General features: G+C 46.0%; 1 protein-coding gene across 3 annotated transcripts in view; it reads right to left on the bottom strand.

Annotated features, from left to right (window-relative positions):
• GALNT16 (polypeptide N-acetylgalactosaminyltransferase 16) overlaps positions 1–24,908 on the bottom strand; it is a 76,164-nt gene extending 51,256 nt beyond the window's left edge. For 2 of the 3 annotated variants that reach the window (XM_027707969.1, XM_027707960.1), the window contains exon 1: positions 24,602–24,908. In XM_027707969.1, the coding sequence (XP_027563770.1) occupies positions 24,602–24,805 (204 nt within the window). In that variant the 5' untranslated portion in view covers positions 24,806–24,908. Of the gene's footprint in view, positions 1–24,517; positions 24,537–24,601 lie in introns of those variants that run through there. The other variant, XM_027707976.1, reaches the window with a different exon arrangement.
• Between the last annotated feature and the right edge of the window lie 866 nt (positions 24,909–25,774).

Below are 25,774 nucleotides of genomic sequence, written 5' to 3' on the forward strand. Positions count from 1 at the left end.
AGGAAATGTGCTGACAGGTTTGTTCAAAGTAGATTTAAAAACCCCCAAAAAACTAAAAGCAGAGCTGTGGTTGCAAGCACAGGGACAGACAGCACCAGATGCGGGAGGCCTTTCCTTAGACTACACAAGGTGAATAAGAAAGAGAAATTGGCTTGTAATTCTGCATTACACAGTCTGGAATAAGTATTTTTTACTGTAGCTGGTTAGATGTAAAAGGTATTTTGTATAATGAGTCTAAACATGGCAGAACTATGGACCCAGGCAGTGTATTCAGTGGCAGTGTATTCACTGGACCCAGAACAGCACCCAGGCAGTGTATTCACTGGTATGCCCTATTCCAGACAGTCCGTCCCTGCCTATGCTAAAGGTGTTTGGACCAGCAACACACCCAATGTCAAGAAAGAGCAATATTCTTTAGCAGAGCACCTTCTAATGAATAAAACAGATTTAACCGTTCAAATCTTATTTTTTATTATCACAAAGGCAGCTGCCAGTGAGGTCTCTGCAGCTGCAGGGTGCGAGCCAGAGTCTGCATGGCAGCTCTCATGTCCTGAGTAACACTCACTGCTCAAGAACCAGCCAACTGTAAGGACAGCATTTTTCAATCTTTTTCCCTAATTAATAGATGTTCAAGCAACATGTACTGATGAAGGGCTCTTCACAATCTGTCAATATATACAGCTTTTTATACAGTTCTCCCTCTCTTGCCCTTTCTTCCCCAAAGCAATATTAAAAGGCATATTTAAGGTTGTAGAGTTAGGCACTCAGCAAAAAGGGCAATCCTGAATTACAAGTGTCAATCAAAGCTACTTCTATCATGCATGCCCACTACAAGGATTAATTGGCACAACTGTACATAATTACATGCCAATGTGTGTCCTGATGCAGGAGACCAATCTCCCTGGAGTTCTTCATCTGCTTCCCTGCAATCACATACAAAGTAGAACGGAAACAAGTGGCATGACAAAAGTGTCCAGATCAAGTCCCCAGTGATACCTCACAGTTAGTAGCTTTAATAAATTTGAAGCCTGAAATGGTAGTCAGGCCTGTGACTTGGTCCCAAGGGGAGCCAGAGCAGCAGTAAGCCAGAGAAGCCCTTGTTTTCCAAGAGGCAGCTTCCTTTTCACATACCAGGATCCTTTCAGGATCATCCTCAGAAAGGGTTGCAGAAAAACAAGACCTTTCTAAGGAGGCAGCATGTTCACAGAATCACAGAGTGGGTAAGGCTGGAAGGAACCACAATGGGTCATCTAGTCCAACCTTCCTGCTCAAGCACATTGCACAGGATTGTGTCCAGATGGTTCTTGAATATCTCCAGTGAGGGAGACTCCACAACCTCTCTGGGCAATCTGTTCCAGGGCACAGTCACCTGCACAGTAAAGAAGTTTTTCCTCATATTCAGGTGGAACTTCCTGTGCATCAGTTTCTGTCCATTCCCTCTTGTCCTATTGCTCTGCACCACCAAGAAGAGCCTGGATCCATCCCCTTGTCACCCTCCCTTCAGATACTTATATACATTGACAAGGTCCCCTCTCAGTCATCTCTTCTCAAGGCTGAACAGGCCCAGCTCCCTGAGCCTTTCCTCATAAGAGAGGTGCTCCAGTCCTCTCATCATCCAGGCCTCCAGGTGCATTGGGCCTCTCATCAAGGCCTGGCCTCAGTCAGGCCTTCTTAGAACAGGTCTTTTCCTCTTCTAACATCAGTCTCCACAATTATAGCAGGGTCCCCTACATCTCTGTAATTGCCCTGGTGGAAGTTCCTTCCCTTTTTCTCCTTACCTATTGCCCAGTCCTGCCATACTTCCCGGGAGATGCTTGTGGAGAGGAAGATGGCTTTAGGGGTGCTTTGGAAGAACCTGCTCCATCTCTGCCAGAAACAAAATGCACTCTGCTGCTGGCACCTTCCCTCTAGTGGGATTTTAACACTGCCCAAAACAGTGTGGAACTGGAAAACAAGAACGAAAACAAAGCAAAACCCAGAACCACTGCACACACAACTAAGCACCATACCAGCTGAGCTCCCTTTGCCTTCTCCCAGGTCTGCCTTTGAATGTGTTGCTGGAAGCTGCAAATGATAACCATTTTATCCAACTAGTTTAAGCTCTCTCAAAGCCTGATACGAGGCCAAGGGGTTCATAAACTCAAACTACAGGATATGCCAGTGCCAATCCCATAATCAGCCATTGTTGCTTAGCCATAACAGTGCTGCAAAGTGCATTTGGCCGCTCAACTCTCATTGCCTGGGTGGGTAGTGAACAGGCAATGACAGACACACACCAACAGCTGCAACTGCTCCTAGTCTGCCTCAAGCAGAGGGAGCAGTAGGTCTCACATTTGAAAAGATCCCGAGGTATCATAAACCTGCTGCTGTTTCCCTTTACAGCAGCATTTCTGTCTCTGATTGCATATGCAACCACCAGGGCACAGGCTATAAAGCCCAAGCCTGCAGTTAATATAGAGATCTGCCTGCATTTCTAGATGTTTGTTACCATAGGAGCATCACAGTACTTTTTAGCTTGTTTTGTTACTTTTGTTTTTTTTTTTTTTAAAGCTGGGTTCTTATCCAGCACAAACAGAGCCAGTTCCCTCTTATGCAAGAAGGAAACCTCACAGTGTGCTCATAGATGTGGCAGGGCCTCCCACCTGGGAGCAGGGTGCTAAGAGAAGATGCTCAGCTTCTGCCTCAGCCCCACTGTGATTGAAGGGCTCTGCCACTTCATTTACCAAAGCCATTTCTGATGCCTGCACCTACCATGGTGTTGCTTTCTACCCACACTGTTGAGCACCACACCTCTGCACCGCTTACCTCCTGGGGAGCCCTTGTGATAACTTTTCTCAGAACACCCATCAGATTGCTATGAGCATCCACTTTCAGCTTCTCCCTTAAACAGCTCAGCCAAAAGCAGCTTACATGATCAGCACAAATAACGTAAAGCAAACTTTTCCATCAATCCTAGAGTCTGCTCCAGGGTCTGGTAACCATCTACAGTAGCCTTAAAACAACTATCATGAGAGTGTTTTCCCAATCTGCCATATCAACAAACATTGATCAACAGCTTGGTTTTCAGCATGTCATTCACAGGCTACTCCAATGCATGTGAAAAAGACAAAAAAAGTTGATTGCCAGACATTTACTCCTCAAAAATAACTAACCGTTGTCATGTTCAGAGTCAAGGGTATCCAAAGGAAAATCCTTCCAGAAGCAGAAAGAAAGGTATCGTTTTACAAGAACATTTCCTTTTTTAAGAGTCAAACACTTGGTCCATTTAGGTAATCTTGGAAAGCTGACTCTTTCTCAACCAATGCCTCAACCAGGTGGAGCAGAAAAGCTTCGCAGCACACTTCATTAGAAATCATTAAAGTTAAACAATAAAAAAGTCTCACACCATCAAACTTTTGGAAGTTAGATCCATAATGAAATGGAGCAATTTTTGCACTCCTATCTTGCTGATGTGCTACAACTGCACACTACCCATTTCTGTGTGATTGTTCACAGAGGATTACTGCCTGGTACTGTTCCCACAAATGAATTGCTTAAATGCAGGCAGCAGAGGTTTGTACTGCAACACTAAAGGCCTGGAGTTGATAGATATCTGTCAGTCATGAGGAACAAGAGAATGAATAGTTTTCTTAGAGGAAAGTAGAAAGGTATTTTTCAAAAGTCCACTAGTCTTTAATCACAGATTAGGGAAGAAATAATTTTTCTCATCACAGAAATGTAAGTAATTTTTCCTCACTGAAAGCAAAATTGTAGCATGAGAAGGACTACTTCAGAAATGGCTGGCTTTGAGAGAGACAACTGCCCCAGACCACGCACCACAGTGAAGGCAATGCGATAGCAATTTATATCTCTGCATTAAGCAGTCTCAACAGTTCAAATCCTACTCTACCAGGTCTAAGACATGATGATAGGTGTCAAGAGAAAAGACATACCTATCTCAAGGAGGCTCATTAACTTGGGAACACTAAAATATCTAACAAAATCTCATGGGCTGAGGTACTACAACTTCACTTAGCCATCACAAGTAAATGCTCATTTATTGTGGTTTTAATCAAAGGAGTTGAAAGTGCTTCACTAGCTTTTGCTGGTGGAGCCTCTGTTGCAAGGCTCAGAGACCATCTCCAGCTAAACAGGGTCTACCTGCTCCAAATCACTGCTGCCCTGGTGACTTCACCAAAGGATGTACACGAGTGAACCCATCGTGACCAAGCCTACCCTCACAGAGGAGAGTAACCTGGCTTGTCCCCAGCTCTTGGATGTCCCAAGTCTTGCTGAGGGATCCCCCAGACAAGAGAAGCTTGAGAGGAAGGAAGGCAGCTGTGTCCTGCAGCCCTCTGCTCCACCATTCATTTCTGCAGGATGGCTCTGGGGATTTTAAATTAAAGGTGTTCAAGATGAACCTTTGCTTGGTGGGGACAGAAATGCATCAGCCAAATTGATCAGGTTTGGTCTCTTAGTAGGTATGTCAATTCCACTGGCAAATAAAGGGAGGCATTCTGACATCCAGTGCTTTTGCTCAGGCAACCAAATGGCTTATCACTATTTCCTTTGTACCATTCAGAGCCATAGGAGAAAAACTAGATATGAATTACTACTTTAAACAAACTAGGAAAATAAATACAAAGATGATGAAAATCCTCCATACTGAAAAAAGTCTCTGCAGAAAAAGGCTGTCAGTATATACCCACACAAATAACACATACATATCTCCCAGACAACTCAATTCAGAAACTGTGCGTGTACTCACACCTCAGGTTTCCTAAAAAAATATTGTCCCTTTTTTGCCACATATAAAAGGGAGGAAGATCTACGGGGATGTTTAAATAGCTGCTGTTCTCTGCAGTCCAGAGCCAGGGGCAAAAGCACAAGGAAACAAAGTTGGTCTTATCTTGCCACAGTGCAATATGCTTCCCAGCCAAATTAGCTTTCTTTATCCATCCTGTCAGGCTCCCTACAAGCTCTCCCCATTCCATGCCACTTAGATGCACTAAGTCAGAGACTGTGAGACTTCTCTATTTCCATGTTAATATTCACTCTTTGGCCTATGGAGCCATATAGGGCACTGGCTCAAACTGCAAGGATATTTCCAGCAAGGCTGCTCCAGCAGCCCTTGGAGCTGAACTGCAGGCTGCTAGTCCAAATGGCACCTTTCCACCTTGTCCTCCACTCAGTGATCACCCAGAGCTGGGGATGCAGCAACTACTCCAGAAAACGACCACCTGGTAGCATCTTAACAGATGAAAACTCATACAAATACTCCATCACCCATCAGATATGCCTTTAACAGACTCCTCTATCATAACATAAAGACCAATATTGCCAGAACCAATTTCCAAATGACTGATAAATTTTGGAGGGAAGCAGCAAATGGAAAAAGTATATAGAGAACACCCATCCCCACTCTCTCTCTTCCTATACACATCCACCCCTTCGATTTCTTCCCAGAGCACTGTGTTAACCTGCGTGAAGAAGTAAGTTTTTAACCAAGAGGGAAAGGAACTCCCTCAACTTCTTTTAGTTAATAATGGCATTATGTTACCCTTCATCGCACACTTTCATATTACCAGGCAAGTAACAGTCAGCATCCCTCTCATAGCCCCTGGTTAATACAGGCTAACAACAGGAATTCCCTTTGCAATCAACCCATGTGAAGCAAAACATTCCCAGAATGATGTCTTCACCTCCACTCAAGTGCTTTAACCTTGAGTACAAACACCAGTGGCAACAGAGCAAAATTAGATTTCCTCAGGGACCACAGTCAGCATCCAGCGGAGATGGCTTTTTGCTTCTCCTGTTTCCCCCTACAGTCCTTCCAAACACAGCTCACATCCCACAGTGTCTTCTCAGTCCAGTTACCGGAAGATGACCTCTGTCTCTAGACCAATCATGACCTAGCAGGGCCCCCATCTCCTGCAGGTATGAGGCTGTACTGGCTCAGCCTCTGCCTCTCTCACACCCAAAGGGGAGGCAGTACCCAGGGACAAGAAAATGCAGGCATCCTTTGCAGACAGATGGAGTGATAACTTGGTAAGACTACTTTCTTCTGTATTTCTTGCCCTCCCAAGCACTGTCCCCACTGGCAGTTGGCAAAATCTGGAAAAACGGCACAGTTGTTTATTGTAACTCCCAGAGCAAAATACAATATTAGTGCCTTATCAGAGCAAGAGGAGCAGTAATAATTGCCTGCAGGCTCTCAAATCAAATATTCTTGCTTCTTTCAGCAAGCTACCAGAGCTGCCAGTTGCATGGCCCCAGCAAGATCTTTTGGGGGACACAAACAATTATGTTCACAAGACTGAAGCGATGTCTTGAGGAGCCCTTGAGAAGTGATTAACACTCCCTTTCCATCTCAGCTGAAAGGGAAAACTGCAAAACAGAAAACAGCTTCATCAAACACTTACTTCCACATCTACCCAAGTCCTTCTCCCAAAAGATGTTTCAAATCTAAAACCCACAGTGTTTATTTAATTAACTGCTTCCAGCAGTGCAAAGCACTCATAGATGAGCAGATCTTCATTAAACACATGGACAAATATTCATCTCCAGTAATACCACTGATCACCTAGCTTTTGTGCTTAAAGGACAGAAGCAGCTGAAAACCCCAACTTCTACATACTGTGAGAGACAGAGTGGGAAGTGGCCCAGTGCAGCAGAAGTGTGCCCAACTGTTACACGCTGGTTTCCTCAAAACACACTCTGTTCTTCCTGTAAGCCCTGTCTGCCTCTGTCTGACTCACTGGCATTGTTTCCCAGGGCTCCAGGGTCGAGAGCAAAATCTTAGCCGAGTTAAAAGAGGGCTCAAAACTCATCTCTGAGACAGCTTCCATACATTCACTTCCTTTTTAGTCAGGGAAGGAAACATTTCTCCTTAGCAATCTGTTTATACCACGATATCCATTCGGAGAGGAAGAAAGGAGACAAACCAGTTAAAAGAAAATTTCCCCAAGGAGATAGATGGGGATTATTGGCTGAGAAAACTAGCAAAATCAATTCTTCAGTAGTCCAGTAGTTCCTGCTAGCTTAAGAGGACCCTGCTGTACCCCCCTGGCAAGCATTTCAAATAACACTTATGTGATTTACAGCCAGCAAGATGTTCTTGCTTTATTCTCTACGAAAGACACAGACCCTTAAAAACCCGAAGGTGAACAATTAATCCTCAGCACTAAAGCTAAGCTTCACACAGAAGAACCCAATAAGCAATTTTTAATCTCAAATTATTGAGCTTTGCAAACAATGGACTTTCCATGTTTTCAAACTGGCATCCCTTAGTCATCTGAGAGAGAGCAGAAAAGAGAGAAGGCAGGGTGAGAGATCTACTTGTGCCCCAAACCAAGCTGTTCATTTTGAAATTATCATAGTAAATTATTTCCTTGCACTCTATGCCTTTGTTTGCTAGTGTCAGTATGGGAGAAGAGAAAACATATTTTAGGAGAGGGGTGCTATTAAAAATTTAAACATGCCATTATTTTCCCCTTTATCCCTGCATATCTACATATTTTTGAATATCTAAGTTTTAAGCATCTCCTAATCAACAGATAACAATCCTTATGGAGCTACCTCAACTCAAAAATCAGTAGTTCATTAACTAATTAAAAGCATAATAGTGGCAGCACAACAATATCATATGGAACCTCATCTCTTTCTGCAGACATCAAGGATTGTCACATTTCATATAGTAAAAACAACAGACGTTTCTGTTGATGTAATTAATATCTATCCCCTGACATAACAACAAGAGAACGATGCCCATGTTTATGATGAATTCTTCTAATTAAGAACCCTGTGCAAATGCCATGTGTTTCACATGAGGGATTTTGTCTAAACCAGGAACCCAGTTCAAGGATAAAATTCAGCTGGGTAGCTAGGTAAGCACAAATCACAGGGACCCTTTTCCTTCTGCCAGGCAGGAGCCAATGAACCATTTCTGGACAACTCATTACTGTCTGCCTCATTTGAGCCACTCATTACAAGGGCCTTCATCTCGCAGCACTGTGTGCTGGTTTAAAAGTTAACCAGCAAGGGAAAATGAACTCAATTCAAAAGAGAGATTTATAAGTCAGAATAACAATTTATTAAAATAATGCAATAAGTACAATTATACAGACAGACAATTGGTTTTAACCCACAAAACCCAAATGTATAAACCAGCACCCTAGGGTATGAACAAGAGTGGTGTACCTTGGCCCACCCCCGAGTCCAAAGCAAAGGGAGAGGGAATAAACCTGCTGGTGGGAGAGCTGCTGCAGTCTGGTCAGAAGTGGTGATTGCAGTCCAGTCGAGGGTGGTGGTCTCAGTCTAGTTGAAGGCAGTGGTCTGGAGTCTTCCTCTGGATCCCACGAGAGGTGGCAAGGTTCTGAAACTCCCAGTTATATACTCTCCAGTTCAGGCGGGAGTGCTCAGTCCCTCCCTCAGAGTAGGGCATTCCATAAAAGGGCATGCGGATGCTCAGTCCCTCCTCCATAAAAGGGTATTAGAGCGGGGAATTCCATAAAAGGGTACAGGAACATCTTCCCACCTTGCAGGCCTCTACTGACAACAGTTTTTGGGAAATGGCATGGAGGCTATAGAATACACAGTTTTGGGTTACACCCATCCAGTGATGAATTGGTCCCAGCCGTTCTAACCAGGACACACTGCAAGATGTCCCACTTGCAAACAGAGACCTGAGCACTTTCAATGCTGCATCCTAAAGACACCCAAGAGGAAAGGTGTCACCCTTTGGGGCCAAAGAATGCTATCACTGTGCATCATGGGGGTATATTCACTTCAATTTTCCTTATTACCCCTGCTCTCCCTGCAAAAAAGCCATGACTATTTAAACATGCACTGAAGCTCTAAGGAAGGTGATGTCAGTTAAATGCCCGGTGGGAAAGACATTCAAAGAGAAAGTCAGTGGAGAATGAGCAATCAGGATAAATCAAGACTTTAACCTTTCTGAGCCTTCCTCAGACTCTTGATCTGTAAAAGAAGATGCTCAAGCATCTACCACATTTCCAAAGAGTCAAGTGCCCATGACCTGTCAATGCAAAAGATGTTTATTACCAAAAGTACCAAATGATGTATCTCAATCTTATTGTCTGTGGACTGTTTTCCCTGTAAAAACCTTTCGATGCTGCTACAAATCTGTTTAATGTAGATATACAGGTTTGCTTTCAATCTGTACATTTCTAGTAGACAGATCCTTGGCTTGGTGCAATATCCAAGCCCTAACTAATCTGACACTAGTAATTAAGTCATAACTATAGCAGCCAGTACCCCAGTTTCTGGTCCATAAAACAGCAGTTTCTGTTTATTGACCAGTAGAGAGAAATCTGGCTGCCTAGCAGCTGAATCAGATGGGAGCAGCCCCTTTCCAATGCAGCAAAGAAAACTTTCAAGGACAGTCATCCTCTACCCGCTGCCCTCTGGGGTAACACAAGTAAGCCATGACATACAGCCAGGTCACTTAATACAATAGGAAAAAATCCATTGATAGGACTTCTCTTGCTTGAATGGAAGGTAGGATGTTAATTTAGCTCTGAAGGAGCAGATAGGCCTGTCTAACAGCAGCCCTCTCCTCCCAAATCACACCTCTTTAAAAAGGGGGTTGGGGACAAGTTCCTTGTACAGCAGGGAGCAGCCAGCTCCAGCCCCATCACACTGAATCCTACTCTGTAATCCCAGCATTCTTAAGATAGTCTTTCCTTCTGGTTCCAGACACTGAGCATTCAAACTGGCTCAATATAGACTAAAACCACACTGTTGTGCATCCTGCATATTATATTATCAACCTATTTAACAGGACAGAGGAAAGGAAGAGCTATTGGATGGTTTCTGTAGCTCCTAAAACAAGTCAGAAGCTCCAAGAGCTTCTTCGTGGGCCATTTCTACAGGAGACAGTCAGCATCTGCAGGGTGGCTGCAGTTATTTTAACATCTCCACTTTCTGTGACCTATGCAAACACCAAAATACTTGTAAAGAGGAAATAAATAAAAAAACTCAACTTCTTTTTTAATAAACTCAAATAGCTGAAGTGACAAGGTAAGAAAGACAATATTAAGAGCCTACACTTCAGCAAACATTTAATTGTTTTAAATATATATTTTAGTACTTCCACACCCCCTCTGTACTAGGAGAATGTACTAAAGAAAAAGAAGTCCTTCCACCCCATTCTTCTTTGTACACCTTTCTCATCCCAAGGAAGCACCAAGAAAGCTCCTCAAATTCAGATAAGCTAGTCCAGCAAACCAAGAAGAATATTGCTGATCACCATCACACTCTCAGAAATGTACCAAATCAATTTAATTAAAGCTAAGAGAGTTTTTTTTAAACAGGTTTTTGAGAAATGCACTGTGACAAGTTCTTTTAGGTCAACACTTACTTAAAGAACAGTATAAATACCTTCCTCCTTGTTAGACTTGATGTGTGTCCTGAGGACAGATAGCTGAGCTACCCTCTAACATCAAAGACATTCCCATACAGTTGCTTTTCACATACACTTTGGTAGGGCTGGAGGTACTGAACTGGCAGAAGAATTGAACATAGTTCTTCTGGAACCAAAGCCTACAGGGAGCCTGAACGGCCCTACCAAATAAGTGGGAATTTTCGACTTACCCTTCTCAGGAGCAAAGGTATTTCCTTTAGATCATCAGGGTTTTTGATCTATTTTGGCCATTTTCTCCCCTCAAGTAAGTCTAAAGAGCCATTTCTCTTACAGTGCAGAGCCATTCTGAAGAACCAATTCTGCAGAACCAATTGTCCCACTGCCATCACCCCAACAGAACCATATAGAGATATTCAAGAAGCAACAGCAAGCCTGTGTCAAACAGGACAGACTTACCTAAGGACTCTGAGCTGCGTGCAGCTGTCAGGAGCTTCCTTGAGGTGGCATGTTGCTGCTGACCTAGAAACAATACTAGTCACCTCTCTGATCAGAAGAGATGCTTTTCAGCATGCCTCACCAAGTGAGTTGTCCAGCCCAGGTGCAGACTATACCCCAGGAGCCCCACTCTTAGAGTGCAAAGTTTCGCCTGCTGCATTACAGAATTACTGGCAACAAATATTACCCAATACCACTTGCCAAAGCAATGGAGGTAAATGCCTGGTCATCCATTTGTAACTTATCATCATCTATCTGATGTTCTTCAGACTGCTAGAGTCTGAACTTGTTAAGTACCCCTTCTCAACACAAAGTTGGGTGTGCAGTAGCAGCAGTGGGTGCCCTACATTGAGACTCCTATTTGAAGGGAAATGAGTACAATCAGCTGAATTCACCCCTGTAAAATTCTGCTGCTACAAAAGTAGACATTGCTGGTTTTGCTTGCATTTGACTATTAATAACCTGTGGGGAAAAGGCCATATGCCCAGTCAGATGGCATTGCCCGTGACAACTTGTGCCACATGCCACTGGCCACTCATATAAGCATTTCAGCATCCAGGCTCTCATGTTGTTATCTATCTGTGTAAAGAACTTAGTAGCAAGACAAAAAACAAGAACACACAAACACCAGGAACATAGACGCAGATGAAAACACACTTCTTCACGGAGAACGATTAAAAGTGTTACAGTGTATTTTCCATCCAGAAGATCTAATTACAGAAGATACTGCTTTAAGCACAGAACTAGAAGCCAGACAATGGTTACAGACGTCATTTGGCATCGAAAATAATATAACATGGGGAACCACACTTTACCCTGATTAAGTTGAGAATTTAACTCTCCAAAAGCAGAACTGAGACTGAAGAAGCGGCACCAGCCCCAAGGAGCCCAGCTGGTTGCAACCCCAGCCTGCTAAGGAGTGTTTCAACACCATTTAGTATTAGGGCTGAAGTGGGAAAACCTGAAGTCCACCTTCCAGAGCTCAGCAAACACCCTGACATTCATTCCTGTCCAGCCGGGAAAGGCAGCTTATCATGACGAGAAGTCATGTTGCTAAGTGGTAGCAGGTTTAATAATTAACATTTGCACATACAGGAATCATTTAGAAGCTTTTTCTAACCTGTCTCCCCATTTCCTCTCCCAGCAGCTTATCCTTAAATGCTGCTTCTTCCCCCAAAATGAACGCATAGAAAGCAATGCACACCAAAACCTGAGTTGGCATTTGGGATAACTGAGGTAAGCAGAGGGAGGGGATTTCCCAACACCCCACTCCAGTCACAAGCCAAATTTGTTCCCTCCAAGCTGTCCTAGCCTGCTCAGGTTACATGCACTAAGTGTCAAAGTAGCTTTAGGTGGCCAACCCATCACTGACCACAGAAATTACAAGAGGTGGGGAGATGATCCAAATATATCATCAAGGCTAAAAGTAGTGAGGTACAGCCAGTTACAATAGCAGCTACCAGAGGGCAAACTGAGTTTTGATTGTCTCTTAGTAGAGCTGGAATCCAGTAGAAAGTTCTTGGAATAAGCGTTGGTACACAGTTAATATCCAAGCTGTCTTGGCTTCACTGGTAATTTCAGCAGAGTTAACAACCAGAGGCTAGCAGATCTCAATCATACCTTTACTTCCTTTCAGCAGAGATAGGGGCTTAATCTCAGCTCTTCACCAGGAAATGGGGCAAAGAATACTTTCTATCCCCAACTCTTTACCTTACTTATCTGCAGAGGCTATACATTCCAAGACAGAAGCTGTCTTCTCTGTTCACATTTCATCCTGCACAGAAGATCCCCCAGTCTGGATATCCAAAGAGATCTGCAGATACTCAGGAAGCATCCAGCAGCACAAGACTTGTGTGAGGTCTTGGGTAGGAAAAAGATAAATGGGACATCTCAGGCAACTCTGATATGTAAACTGCTTGGAAAAGGATGGCACAGCAACTGATAACTCCAGGGAGGCCTGTGGTAGGCCCTAACAGTTCATTATTCAAAGTCTCCATGCCTTACTCTCCCATCCCAGAAGAGACCCAAAACAAGTCTTTCACATATAGAAAGAGCCTGCTACAGAGAAACACATCCAACTGTGAGCTACGCTATGCACTCCCCTGGCACACAGAGTTACAGCTGGGCCAGGGGAAAAGCTGGCAGCTGTCCGAGTGGCTGAGTTTTCAGAGAGAACAGCTTCTCTTCATGTCTCTCCTTTTGCACCTGAATCCTCAGCACACTGCCAACCCCCACCCAGCTCTTGCCAAGCAGACATGGCTAATGGCTGGAGTCACCTCCATCGCAACCCTGTGCAGGTCTACCTGTGCACTGCAGGGCTGCTGAGCCCACCCCAGGCTAAGCAGCATTTGACTCTCAAAGGGCTCCCAGCTGACAGGCAGTGACCAAAAGGCATCTAAATTTACCCCTATCAGACATGGGACAATGATATGGGAATTAACCTTGGGGAAAAAATTATTAAACAGAAAACTTAAAGCAAATTCTGACCTCAATAGAAATATTTTTCATTCAAATGCAACTCACCTACTCAAGACCATAAAGATATGAATTGCCTTTAGTGATTCAAAATAACCTTCTGGCAACATGCTTCATGGCTATCCTTGGCACAGAGAATGGTGAAGACCACAACTAAAGCTTCACACAGGGCCAGCAAGTTAAATATAGCAGTGGGAGGTGTATTTCTAGTGGAATTATAAAAGCATTAACAGAAAGCTGGATAAGTAAATTGATGATGCATTGTGGATACTTGAAATTTACTTAGTCTTAATGAATCTGTCACAAGACTTAAGTTTAGCAATTTCCTGGATATTTAATAAATACCATGTGCAGCATTATTTCATAATTTCTCAGATTCTCTGCTATATAAACTAGAGAAGTTCAAATGGTCACCCTGCATTTCTGCTTTCTAACAGTTCTATGTATTCTTCCACAGTGAACAGCATCACCCACCTACACCCCTCTCCCCGCTCCCTCGCCAGAAAGTCAAGATATTTCATTTAAAGTTTAGATTTTGGATTCTGCTGAAGCTGAGATGAAGGAACTGTGCAGCTGAGTACTGGGTTTTCTGAACATGCAGTCCACTGGCAGCAGCAAGTTCCTTTCATGCACTCATCACCTGGCGAACTAGAAAACGTCTTACAAGGCTTCTATGGTGCGGGAGACACAGAAAAATAAGAAGGAAATCCCTTCATAAACCCAGTTCCATTTGAACTCTCCCCCCCTGCAGCTGCTGGTCCTGCCCAACTGACTGCCAGGGGTCCCTGCTCCTGCTTACCAGGCAATCTGTGGACATAGACTAATGTCAGTGTGTCAGGCAGCTGCCATAGCTCAGGAGGTCACAGAGCATCCTGTGCAGACTCTGCAATACAGGCACAATAGGGTAGGGAGAGTTTTCTCACCCCTTCTTCAGCACTTGCAGTGCTGCTAATACCTATTTATCCATTCCTGGTCCTTCTTTATGATGTCTCTTAGGACATATTGGGCAAAAGCAGAAGAAAAATACAGAGCATTCCAATCCCCTTTAAGCTCAATGCAACAATTATAATCCTCTAAGTAAAAGGAAAGAGGGGGAAAAATGAGATGGACTGTGACAGGTTGAGAGGACTAAATCCCTGCTAACTAGGGCACCAAGATTTAAAGGGCTCAGCTTTGCACACATCAAATGTCTCTAACAAGGTCCTCACAGTACACTGCCCCTGACAATTCCTTGGTGCAAGCAAGAGTTGATAAGACCCACTGCCCTGAGGAAGCTGTCAGTGGGCAAGACGACTCTATCGTAATGGCACTGCCATGCCATGACTAATGCATCCAAAACCATGGGGTTGGCAGAAGAACTCAGGTAGCCCTTTTGATTCCCAGATACAAGGGGCAGCAAAGGTCGGAGAGGAAACAATCATGAAGGGCAGCACTGCACAATTAACAGCTGAACAGCAGCAGAAGGAAGAATGTAGCAATAACCTATATTTCATATTAGCCCTGCCACATACAATGATTTGAATCACCCCATCATGTTTCCTTCAACTCCAGCACATCTTTCCTGAAGGTGAGACTTTGGGCCCAAGAAAATTAATGAGTAAATAATTTACAATTCATAATTTTTAATAATGCTGTAAGGAGATTGATGCAGGCAGATCAGCAGACTTTTCCTATTACCAGATGGGACTCAGTCTGTATCCTGCGCTGTAAGGACAGTGTTTATTTTCACTGTAAACCCCCTCCTTGTGAGTCACCTAACATGAGATTTGCATCTGTTCAAGGACCTGACTTAAAAAAACCCTTTCACCTCAGACAAAGGCAGCTCTTGGTAGGTGCTTGGGCTGCCTCTCCAAGGCCAGAACTCACTTGACTGCATCTTATCATCATCGCCTGAACTGACAGATTCATAGCTAGTCCTCAAGGAACACTGATTTCCCAGCTCTTCCCAAAGTATCTTTGGGACTGCCCAGCCAGTTTGGTCCAGTTTTTCCAGCACAGACTGCAAATGCCTGGAAATGCCCCACAGGGTCACTCAACAAGCAGGCATGGCACAGCAATCTGGCATTTCAAGGTATGGCACAACCAGACTTAGACTACCCAAATGCAGAGAGGATGCAAGTTCACTCAGATTTGCTCCAACAGATTTTTTGAAAGGGTTACCTCATTGCAGAGCATCCATCCTTCTGGTGCCAATCAAGCTCAGTATAAACACCACATTGCACTCCGAGCAATGAGGGAAATACAACTGTGCTCACCCCAGCCTGCAGCTGGGAAGCCAGATCTGCAAGTGTAGCACCAGCAGGGATGTGGAAACTCAGCATCACTATGGCAGGGATAGGGTTGTGACCTACCTGTTTGTCAATGCTCCTATGAACCCACCCTGAAATCACTGTGAGAGACTGTGTCCTATCTTTAGGCATAAAACAGGTAGTTCAGACTAACTGAGACATGTCAGACGATTGGGAGACACATACAGCCTACTCTATCAGCAGCCTGGTGGCTGGTAATTCCTACTACTATCTGAAAAATCTCCTAGAAAGGAATAAAGAAAACCCACCAAAAATCACAAGCATATTATAGCATCTGAGAAACACAACATGATCACACGCACCAGGAGTCTACAGCAAACACTTGCAACATTCACATTTGCTAACTTCAATGTGTTACTATTAATTTCTATGATTTCCTAAGACTTTGGGAAACTATATAAGAAACACAGAATTTTTTCAATTTCATTGTGTGGATGTGATGGCTCCCATTTGCACTGCCACTCTATGCATATTCCTGCATTCAGAGACTAACTGACCAGTTACCCAAGGAGCTAAACTGCTTTTTGCAGCTCTTACACACTCTTCCTCACTTATTAGGCTTTTTACTGCATACTTGGTACCAAAAGGTACAAAGTTACAGCATGGCACTACTGGGCATGACACACTCTGGCACGAGATACTTTGTTCAGGGCACTCAGCATGCAAGCAGATGGAAAGCATAATTTCTTACAATTTTGTCCTGCAGAAAAAATTTTTTCAGAGTGTGGTTTGAAAAACCACCATAGAGAATCTCTGAAGACACCTTCATTTATTAGAAGCCGTTTTCCAGCCAAGCTCTAACTGTTTCAGGGCTGTTATCCAAAACAAAAAGGCAAGAAAAAGATTCCTTTTTTTTCCTCACAGGCACACAAAATGGATGATGCAGGTTTCAGCACAGGTGCCTTCTCTCTCTGCTACGCTAAAACAAAGTCTCCTCGAAAGGATCATATTTCAGCTTATAAGACAAAAAGTTTGGAAAGTGGGAGAAGGAAAACAAGAGGTTAAAGCAGATAATTTTCTGCAGCTTTAGCCAAATGTCATCAGTGTTCTATAACAGTTAGAAGTTAGAGCACTATCCCAGCCTGAAGCCTTGAAGCCTGAAGTGCAAAGTCAACTCTACAGCTCCATCATGGCAGGACAACCAACCAAGCCTTATGTGACCAGCCAAAACAGCTTCCCGGCCCCGGGGCAGCCCCACGTGGCAGCTTCATTTGCATCCTGGGGATGCACAGGGCTTAGACATCAACAGTGCTGCGAGACCTGCACTGGCACTGCAGAGGGAGTCGAGGTAGGTCTCCGCAGAGATGATGCCCCTGAAGCAGCAGAAACAAAGTAGCTGCAAAGGGAGCACACAGCTGTCTATCAAAACCCCAGTCTCTACTAACCCTGAGAAACTACCTATATGCTCAAAGCACATCACAACATAGGTAATTTCTCTGCAAAGATGGGGCCCAAGAGACCACTATATATTTTTTTTTTACTTTGTTTTTGATTTTGTTTTAAATGTACTCCTACATATCTCAGGAGTCTCCACATCCACCAGCACAACTGGGACCTGGAAATCTGAAGCGAACAGTCCCCCTACAGTCCTTTATCACTTTTATAAGTTGCAAGAATATATGCTTATAAAAACACAGTGGAAGACAGCGGCAGGTAAGATACAAACTTTCCTAATAAACCCTGTTGTTCAGAGCACCGAGCAGTCCGTGCTGTGCCTTTAACACTTTCCTCTTGCAGCAGATTGGCCCTGACCTGCCCCATTTCTGCTAATCCCGTTGCTGGTTCAAAGGTATACAAAGGGAGAACTCAACCAAATATTTTGCTAAGGTTATCTCTCTCATCTCCAGTCCTTTACAAAACTTGCAAGCTAAGCCTCCCAAACGCCCTGTGAAGCAGAGAAAATCTCCATTTTAGACTTTGGGGAAACTGAGGCATGTAAAGAGCCAGTAAGGAAGATGAGTTTGCAGCTCAGTCAATAAGCCAGTTCAGCTCCCAATCCATGGGTTTCACTTTAGTTTTATCTTTCCCTTAATGTGGTAGTATGGGGGGTGTTGTGGATCATGGCCTCTGCACTAGGCCTGTACAGACAGAACAGCAGGGATAGTTGACATGACAACCCCAAAGAGCTGACAGCCGAACTGTAGGAGCTGGCAGGTAGGGCTAGAGGAGCACAAGGGAACTGCAAACATGACCAAAATAGGAAAGAGAGGGTGAGGTCCTAGGACTGTCACTGAGGTGACATGGAATAGGCACAACCAGCTGGCATCCTGTGGGGAGCCAAGGAAGAGCAAGAAATCCCACCTTACCAGGCTCTGCCCTGGGGCTTCCCCTGCAGGCAGGACACGATGCATAGCACAAGTGAACTCCACTGACCCGCGTGCTTCATACCCAGCACATTCACCTCTGTTTGTTTCATTGCCTTTGTGCTACTCTGCATGTTATTCTAACAGGAGTAATTGTCATTTTCAGCACTCCAAAATGGGCAGTCCCAGTTCAGTGCCACAAAACCACAGTGAAACAAAACCACATTTTCTCCCCTTGACTTTCAAGAGACTCAACCCGTTTGCCTCAGGATGAAGTGTCTGGACCAAGTTTCAAACATCAAACAGCGACCTGAGATGTCTCCCAAAGCATTCCGTTTCCAGCAGCACTGCTAAATTTTTAGCTTTTAAATCTTAAGGCAGTTTTGTATATGCAAAGACAAATCTAACTGGGGAAGCAACTGCATGCTAAAGAATGCTTCAGCTAGCTAAAACTTGCAACCGTTTCACTCACTAATTTAATGGGAAGGCTATAATAAAATACATCATCTTCAGGAGCACTACACTCGCTCCCCCCTCACATCTACACCCTGTCCCAGGCTGCCCAGATCACCATGTTCTCCAAGCCCCAGCTACCTCGCTGCAGCTACAGCATCACTTTGATTAACAACTAATGCCAGTGTTGCAAACTGGATTTTATTAGTATTACTATTGTGAACCATTTATTTTATTTTATTTTATTTTTTAATGCACCACATGGGCCACTGGGACAAATTAATACAAAATAATTTTCTGTTGTTTAGGCAAACAGCAGTCATTCCCACATTTTTAAAACATAAACACTGTAAATAAAATATTAAACTGTCAAACTGTCCTTGAATCTTCCTCCTGCAGCAATACCCTCAGAGAAACAGTTACCAAGTCATCCTTCCCCAGGGAGCTGGCACAGGCCTCTCACATGCCGTAAGAGAGATCCCACAGAGATCCAAAAAAATCAGTGTTGCAGGGGTCTTGCCACAGCAGGAATGGCTGCCACAAAACCCCAAGCATTAAGGGCTGTGTCCCCCACCCCAATATAAACTGGGAAGAGCAGAGGCCATATAGGTGCAGGGAAGAGCCAGGCAGGTGCTGAATTTTGGTGGGGGAATGGGCCAGGCTGAACATCACAGACAAACCCAGCAATTGGCAGGGGCACCTTCACCGACAAAAGCATTAGCACTGTAACCTACAGCTTCTTTCCCACCTCATTTCCAACACTCATGATATTTGCAGAGCCACAGAGAGCAGAACTGTTTTGCAGGCTGGTAAGGATGGAGAGTTCACAAGTGTGTAAATTGACATGCAGCCACCCAGCATAAGAGCAGAAAGAAACCCATATAGCCACATTCCTGATCTTGGCTCCAAAAGGCAGGAGACTCAAGAGGGAGCAACCTGGTATGATTAAAATGGTAAGGAGCTTGCTGAAATGGACTGTGGCATCTCATTAAATATTAGGCCTTCTCCTCCCCAGCACAGCAGGATGTGAAATCAAGCCTGACAATATGCCAATGCAAGGAATTAGTGCTCTTCCCCCTCTTATTGAGTTTGTCGGAGATTTTTTATTTATTTAGGATCTACCTCAATTCCCAGAGTTACATGCCTGAGGCTACAAGACCTGCCTCCAGGTAGGCACACATGCAGGAGTCTTAATGGGATACAAGTCCTTGAAAATGGTATCATTTACCAAACCATGAAAGTTGCAGGATGTCCCAGTTGTTAGAAAAACAACATCCTCTGAAAGTTGTGCACAGAGGAAACATGATGAAGGGATGAGAATAAAATAATTCATGAATACACGGTGAACATCAGCCAGCACCTGCTCCACAGGATTCAGATACCCACAGCCAATGGCAACACAAAACAAATGCAGCAGAGCACACTGTTTGGCCAAGTTAGTTAGGTGTACCAGCATCTGAAGAGCATATATCAAGGGGCTCTTACATCGTGGCAAATACAAATGTGCTTAAATGTGCTAGTTTGACAACTCAGAGAAGCAGGTAAACCTCAGCCACTGCTGATTTTCTAGCTAAATAAGATGGGGGAATCAAACAACTGACATCTTTCTTCACCAACTTGTTCGATGCCTTCAGATACCTCAGCAAAAGCATCCCAGAGCAGTCTCCTGCTCGCTGTCTCACCACAGGCAGGTGATGCTTAGTTCAGTGATGCTTTGCAGAGCATTTAGAAAGCCTTTGCTATAAGGAAATAGGACGCCTTGATCTCATCTCCCCAGTGCTCATTTTACATGAGCAATGAGCAATGAGGCAGGGAACAGCCAGGAAGGCTGAGCCCAGGCAACCTGAGCCAGCATTACAATATAGGGTCTCTCCCCTGCCAAACAGGCTCTAGTGGGGTCACAGAGGAAATACACAGGTCACAAAAGCTGGCAGGACAAACACAAGAGACAACATACCTGCTCCAAAGAGCAACTGACAAAGATAACAGGCATCATATCTGCTCCAAAGAGCAATTGGGCACTAGCCTAACAAAATTCAGAGCATTTAAAGAACAGTACTCTTCTGTCTCCATCTTTCAGGTGAGTTGCTGCTTTCATGACACCCCAGAGAAGTGAGCAAGATGGAGAAGCCCATGGGCAGCCTCACATCCAGCTTTTGACTGGGAAATGGGAGCAAATACTCCCACCCTCAGCTTACGGTCAGCCAACAGAAAAACTCCTCTTTCAAAGCTATTACCAACCACCCCTCTCACTAACAAGCTTTGCCCACATGGCAGCAATGGCCTTGCTCTCTTCAGTAGGACACAAGTATGCTGGGTGAGCTTCCTATGCCACAATCTTTAGAGGTGGAAGAACAGATGGGCTCTGCCATCAGTGCCATACTAAAGCAGACAAGCAGTATGAGGTGAACAATTAATCACCTGTACATAGTGTGAGAATGATGCCAAAACCCTTCCGAAGACACACTGCACAACTTCTGGTCCTTGGAAATTTCCTGGAGAACAGGACAACTTTTTGCCTGGGAGGGACAGAAAAGAGCTCAGGGAAGAAGTCTATCCTTCGGAAACACTCCACACACAAACCAACTGCCAGAGCTGTGCTCCAAAATAAAAATGCATTCCTACGACTGTGGTACTCACTTGTGTTTCCACCCTCCATGGCAAGTGGAAGGGGAAACATGCAGGGGCTCAGTGTGTCACCAAGTCAGCCCTGACATTTACCAATTTCTGAATTTTTATTTCAGGCATCTCTAGGGCCTGTTTGTTTCAACACTATTGCAGAGAGACCACATGTCAAGATTTCTATGTATAAAGCAGAGATCTGTAGGATCACTTTCAATGCACGAGCTGCTTCTGAGACACTGATTTCTGATAGCCCCATGTCCCAACTTAAATATTCAAAGATTTCCCTTGCTGACTCCGGGAATCAGACAACCAGATTTCAAGTTTAAAGTTGTGCTAGTAAACACGAGGTCAACAAGTAAAACATCAGTTTCAAGCTGAGACTTGCAATCAACTACAGTGTTTACCTGAGGTGATTTTTATTCTTCACATTGAGAGAGAACAAAGAAAACTACAAGCCCAGAAAGTACTTCAATTTTTAAACCCATGCAATGCACCTTCATTTGCCAAGGATTTGAAATGTCATAGCATAGATACAAGAGCAGAACTCTTGGACACACTCATCCAAAAGAAAGATTTTTTCCTTTTTCCCAGACAAAAGAGCAGCCAGTTTTAAAAAACTGAAAAAATATTTTCCATAGACCCATAAGTCACAAGTCACTCTTATTTGCAGATGAGCCCAAACCTGAACTCCAAAACCATCACTCATGAGGAGAAGAGGAAACCAAAACTGGTTAAAAATGGACAGTTTGTCTCAGTGGCTACTCAGGGATACAAGAAGCAGGCAGAGCACAGGCACGCCTCCCCTTACACAAGACTGCCATTACACATTAAGTCAGGTGACCTAACTTTGATGGGAATTAACTCAGGGTTGAGGGCTCTACACTGCCAAAGGACAGTTGCTTCTCTAGATTCGTTATTTCTCCAGCAGAGCAATTGAAGTGGTACATTTTCCATGTTGGCTGGGACAGGGCAGTGGGCCTTGCCGCAGCCCACATGTCGTGCAGTCAGATGAAGCCGGGCCATGCTGAGGGCCACATGCACTGCTACAGCCCTGGTGTAACCAGCCCTGCAGGCTCACGCAGCTAACTCGGCCACAGGACCAACTGCTCAGACTCGGCTAGATGCCACCTCCTGCGGGGGTTATCCCCAGACCCCTGCCAACCTTCCCACCCTGTGCCCACCTACAGTCGCTTCCCTGATTCTGGCCCCAGCAGCTCAGGCAGACACCATGGCCCAGTTGGCTCATTATGTGCATCACAGTGAAGCACATCAAGTTCTCCATAGCCATGGCATTGCATAGTTACAGGAGCACACATATTGTATTTTACCAGATTGACTCTCACAGCAACCCACCAAACCCTAGGGAAACCACTCTGCATGCATGAGGGGAAGCCCAAATACTACAAACCCCTCCTGTTTCTCTTCTCTATGTAAATGGATCGTGGCAGGTCAGAATGTCATATTTCCACCATGCCCCACTGTCAGGTGCATCAGGAGAGGGTCCTCCTTCATCTCTGCTGCTGCCTGCCAGGGGGTCAGGACATACTGGAGGGGGCTGGCACATCCTGGGATTCCAGTGACAAAGGGAGAGGAGAGGCAAAGGACAAATATTTTTCCTTGCTGAGGGATTTCAGGCATGGAGCAGAGCTGGGATGCTTTACATCGTTTTGAGAACAGGACCAGATCTGGAGTGGCTGTTGCGCGGCGCTACATCTTGTAAGGAGAGGCTTTGTGGTTAGCCACGAGCACATACTGCCTCTCCCCAAACAGCAGCAATATAACAATGTGTGGCGCTGCCACAGCATCCTCCTCTTGAGGATTTTAAGGTGCTTGGCAGATAATATGGACTCGGGCAACCTCACAAGCCCTCTGAGAGGGAGTAAAGTAAACGCTATAAAACCCCAGAAGGGATAAGCGGTAAAATGGAAGAATAAAACTGCCAGAGCAGCTTGTTCAAGCACACACAAGAAATCAGGGGCTCAGGGGCAGCTTCCTCTGACACTAAGGTGGAATCAAAAAGACAAGAGTGCTCTAAATCTTCTGTTTATTCAACTCAGCTCTGGCCAGCCTGAGAGCATTTTCCTGAGTGCCCAAAGGGCTACAGCAATAACAGCATTCGCACTGTACTAATCTCCACAGTCCTGCTCCATAGAGGAGGAAGCACAGAGATCCATAGAGATGCACAGCAGAGCAGCTTGAACTGCTGGAAGCCCATGGCCCTAGCAAGCAGGAAATAACATCCTTACTCTGCCCATGAGCCTCAGTTTTGACTTTTGAGTTTTGGCACCTGCAAGCAATAGCCAAGGGTCTCAGCTGAAGGGTTTCCACCCTGCTGTCTGAAGGCTGGGAGTGTTCTGACAGCATTTTCCAAACATTCATAAGGCTTTCCAAATACTCATACACATATCTTCCACTCCCACTTTACAGCTGGCAAAAAGAGAGACACAGGCCAAAAACCCCAGTGCCAGTCAAGGGAGGAAGTGGAGAGCCCCAGTGCCCGGTCCCTGCCCCAACTCTGACCAGGCTGCTGCTTTTGTTCACTTCCATGTGTGCATAACCAGCTGACAAATGGATTTGCAGCCAAAGAGTGACAAACAGTGCAGTTCCCAAACTGCTTCAGCTCCCAGGAATAGTATTGCTGGGCCACTTTTTGCTCCAGGGGCTGGTTTATTTTTTATGAAGCTATTGCCTAGAGTTGGAAGAGCTTTATTGATGCTGTTATACAGGCTGAAGGGAGGACAAATCACCTCCATAGACAGAGCAGAAAGATTCTCATCATCCTTAAGTCAGGAGCTTGATTTTATCACCTTACTGAGCCCAGAGATACCCAGGGAAGGCAGAGTGTGCAGCTCTCAACAAAACTGAAGTAGCACGTGAGGGCACTGCTACCACCCCTAAGGATAGGAAGGAGGCCTGAGGGCTCCCGTCCAACTACCACCCTGCCCAGACTCTAGCTTGAGCCCGACTCACAGGCTACTGTCTCTGGCTTAAAAGAGACAAAACTCACGAGTGGTGTCCAGGTTCTCCAAGCGGAGGGGGCCGGGGCAGAGGCTGGTACGGGTTGCACAATCCCCCACTGTAATGCCATTCGTATCCCCCTGCCCGATGCTCAGAGCCCAACTGGCCGGAGGATGGGCTTGTGAGAGGTCACGGCTCTTGGCTGGTCCTGACGGCAAAGCACTGTGATCACATACATGCCTGTGTGTATACATATGTGTATGTATGCGCCTTCTGAACGCGAACCAAAAACCTTCCAGCTGTTTCACCCGCCCTTTTCCCCGGCCAAGGGCAGTCGTTCTCAGCTGGAGGAGCAGAGCCCGGGTTGAGTGATAGCGGCGGAGACAACTCGCAAACACTTTACCCACGACATTACTCTGTTCCCTGAGCGTGCCCACCCTGCTCCCCCATTGTAGCGGCTGCCATGGTGACAAGCGCGAACGCTAAAATAAACAGAAAACAACCCGAAGGCAAAGCGCAGCCCTTCGCCAGCTCACCCCGCGCCCGCCGCGGCGGCTCCCTCCCCGAGCATCCCTCCCCGCCGCGGCCGGACGGGATGCCGGCGGCCGCCGCTCACTCACGATGAGGGGGATGGTCTTCTCCTCCCGGCGGAGCTCCAGCCTGCCGGCCGTCCTCTGCCCGCTCCGGGCGCCGCCGCTACCGCCGCCGGCGGACCTGCCGGCGGCCGCCGAGCGGGGTTTGTTGTCCTGCCATAAGTAGTAAAAAGTGCCCAGGATCCAGGCGACGGTCAGGATGGCGATGGCATTGGCCCTGATTCTCCTCATGCCGAGCGCCCCAGGGGAGCCTGGGAGCGCTGCCTCGACGGGCAGGGGCGGCTGTGGGAGGAAGGAGAGGAGAAGGAGGCGGTGGCGGCGGCGCCGCTCCCCCCCTCCCCGCACCGCTCCGGTCCCGGCCCCGCACCGCCCAGCCGCCGCCGCCGGGTCCTAACGCCTCGCCCGCTCCGCCGCAGGGGGCGGAGGGCTCCGCGCCTCCTTCTGCTCCTCCTCCTCCCGGTCTGGCCGGCGCGGGGAGCCGGGGCAGGCTGCCGGCGAGATGCAGCTGAGGGTACGCTCAGCGCTGCAGCCGAAGCGGGGAGGGGGCGGCAGGGCCCACGTGGCGGGGCGCAGGTGACACGGGCTCAGCCCCAGGGGGGCAGCTGCTGGGACGCGGGTAGCACAGCAATCTGCCCTCCTACACCGCCAGCCCGGGTCCCTGTCCTCGCTGGCCCCAGCACCACGCGGTACTCGTGTATGTAGGGGAAGTAGCCAGCCAATCCACCGTGGCACCCCATGGCATGGAGATGAGCACATGTCGTACTGAAGCTGGTGTGGTTCACAGGAGCAAGGCTCTCGGGCTGACGATGGAGCTGCCCAAGCACCCGTTCCCATTGCTGCTACACACAGCCACACAGCAGTCACACACTGGCACAAGAACTGGGCACCTGGGCCAGCACCACAGCCTTGAGGCCTTTCAAGCCCTGCAAGAGGGCAAGCATGGCAGTGGAGTGTCAACGATGATACAATTCCCCATTACAGGGCACTGCCAAAGCTACAGCAGTAAAAAGCTCACTGAATCCAGCCCTGAGGGCAGCTTAAGCAATGGACCATCCAGCTTGAGAAAACAAGCTTCATTTAGGCACAGTGCAGCTGCTGTGCAGCTACAGCTTAAAGGTAGCTTGTGAGAGCAGGAGGAGATAGCAATAAAACTTAGCAGTGAAGACAAATGCTTAGAAAATGTGGGTGCTTCCAAGGCAC

The sequence above is a fragment of the Neopelma chrysocephalum genome, unplaced genomic scaffold (assembly GCF_003984885.1).
Source record: "Neopelma chrysocephalum unplaced genomic scaffold, ASM398488v2 Primary Assembly neopelma1_24, whole genome shotgun sequence".
NCBI lineage: Eukaryota > Metazoa > Chordata > Aves > Passeriformes > Pipridae > Neopelma > Neopelma chrysocephalum.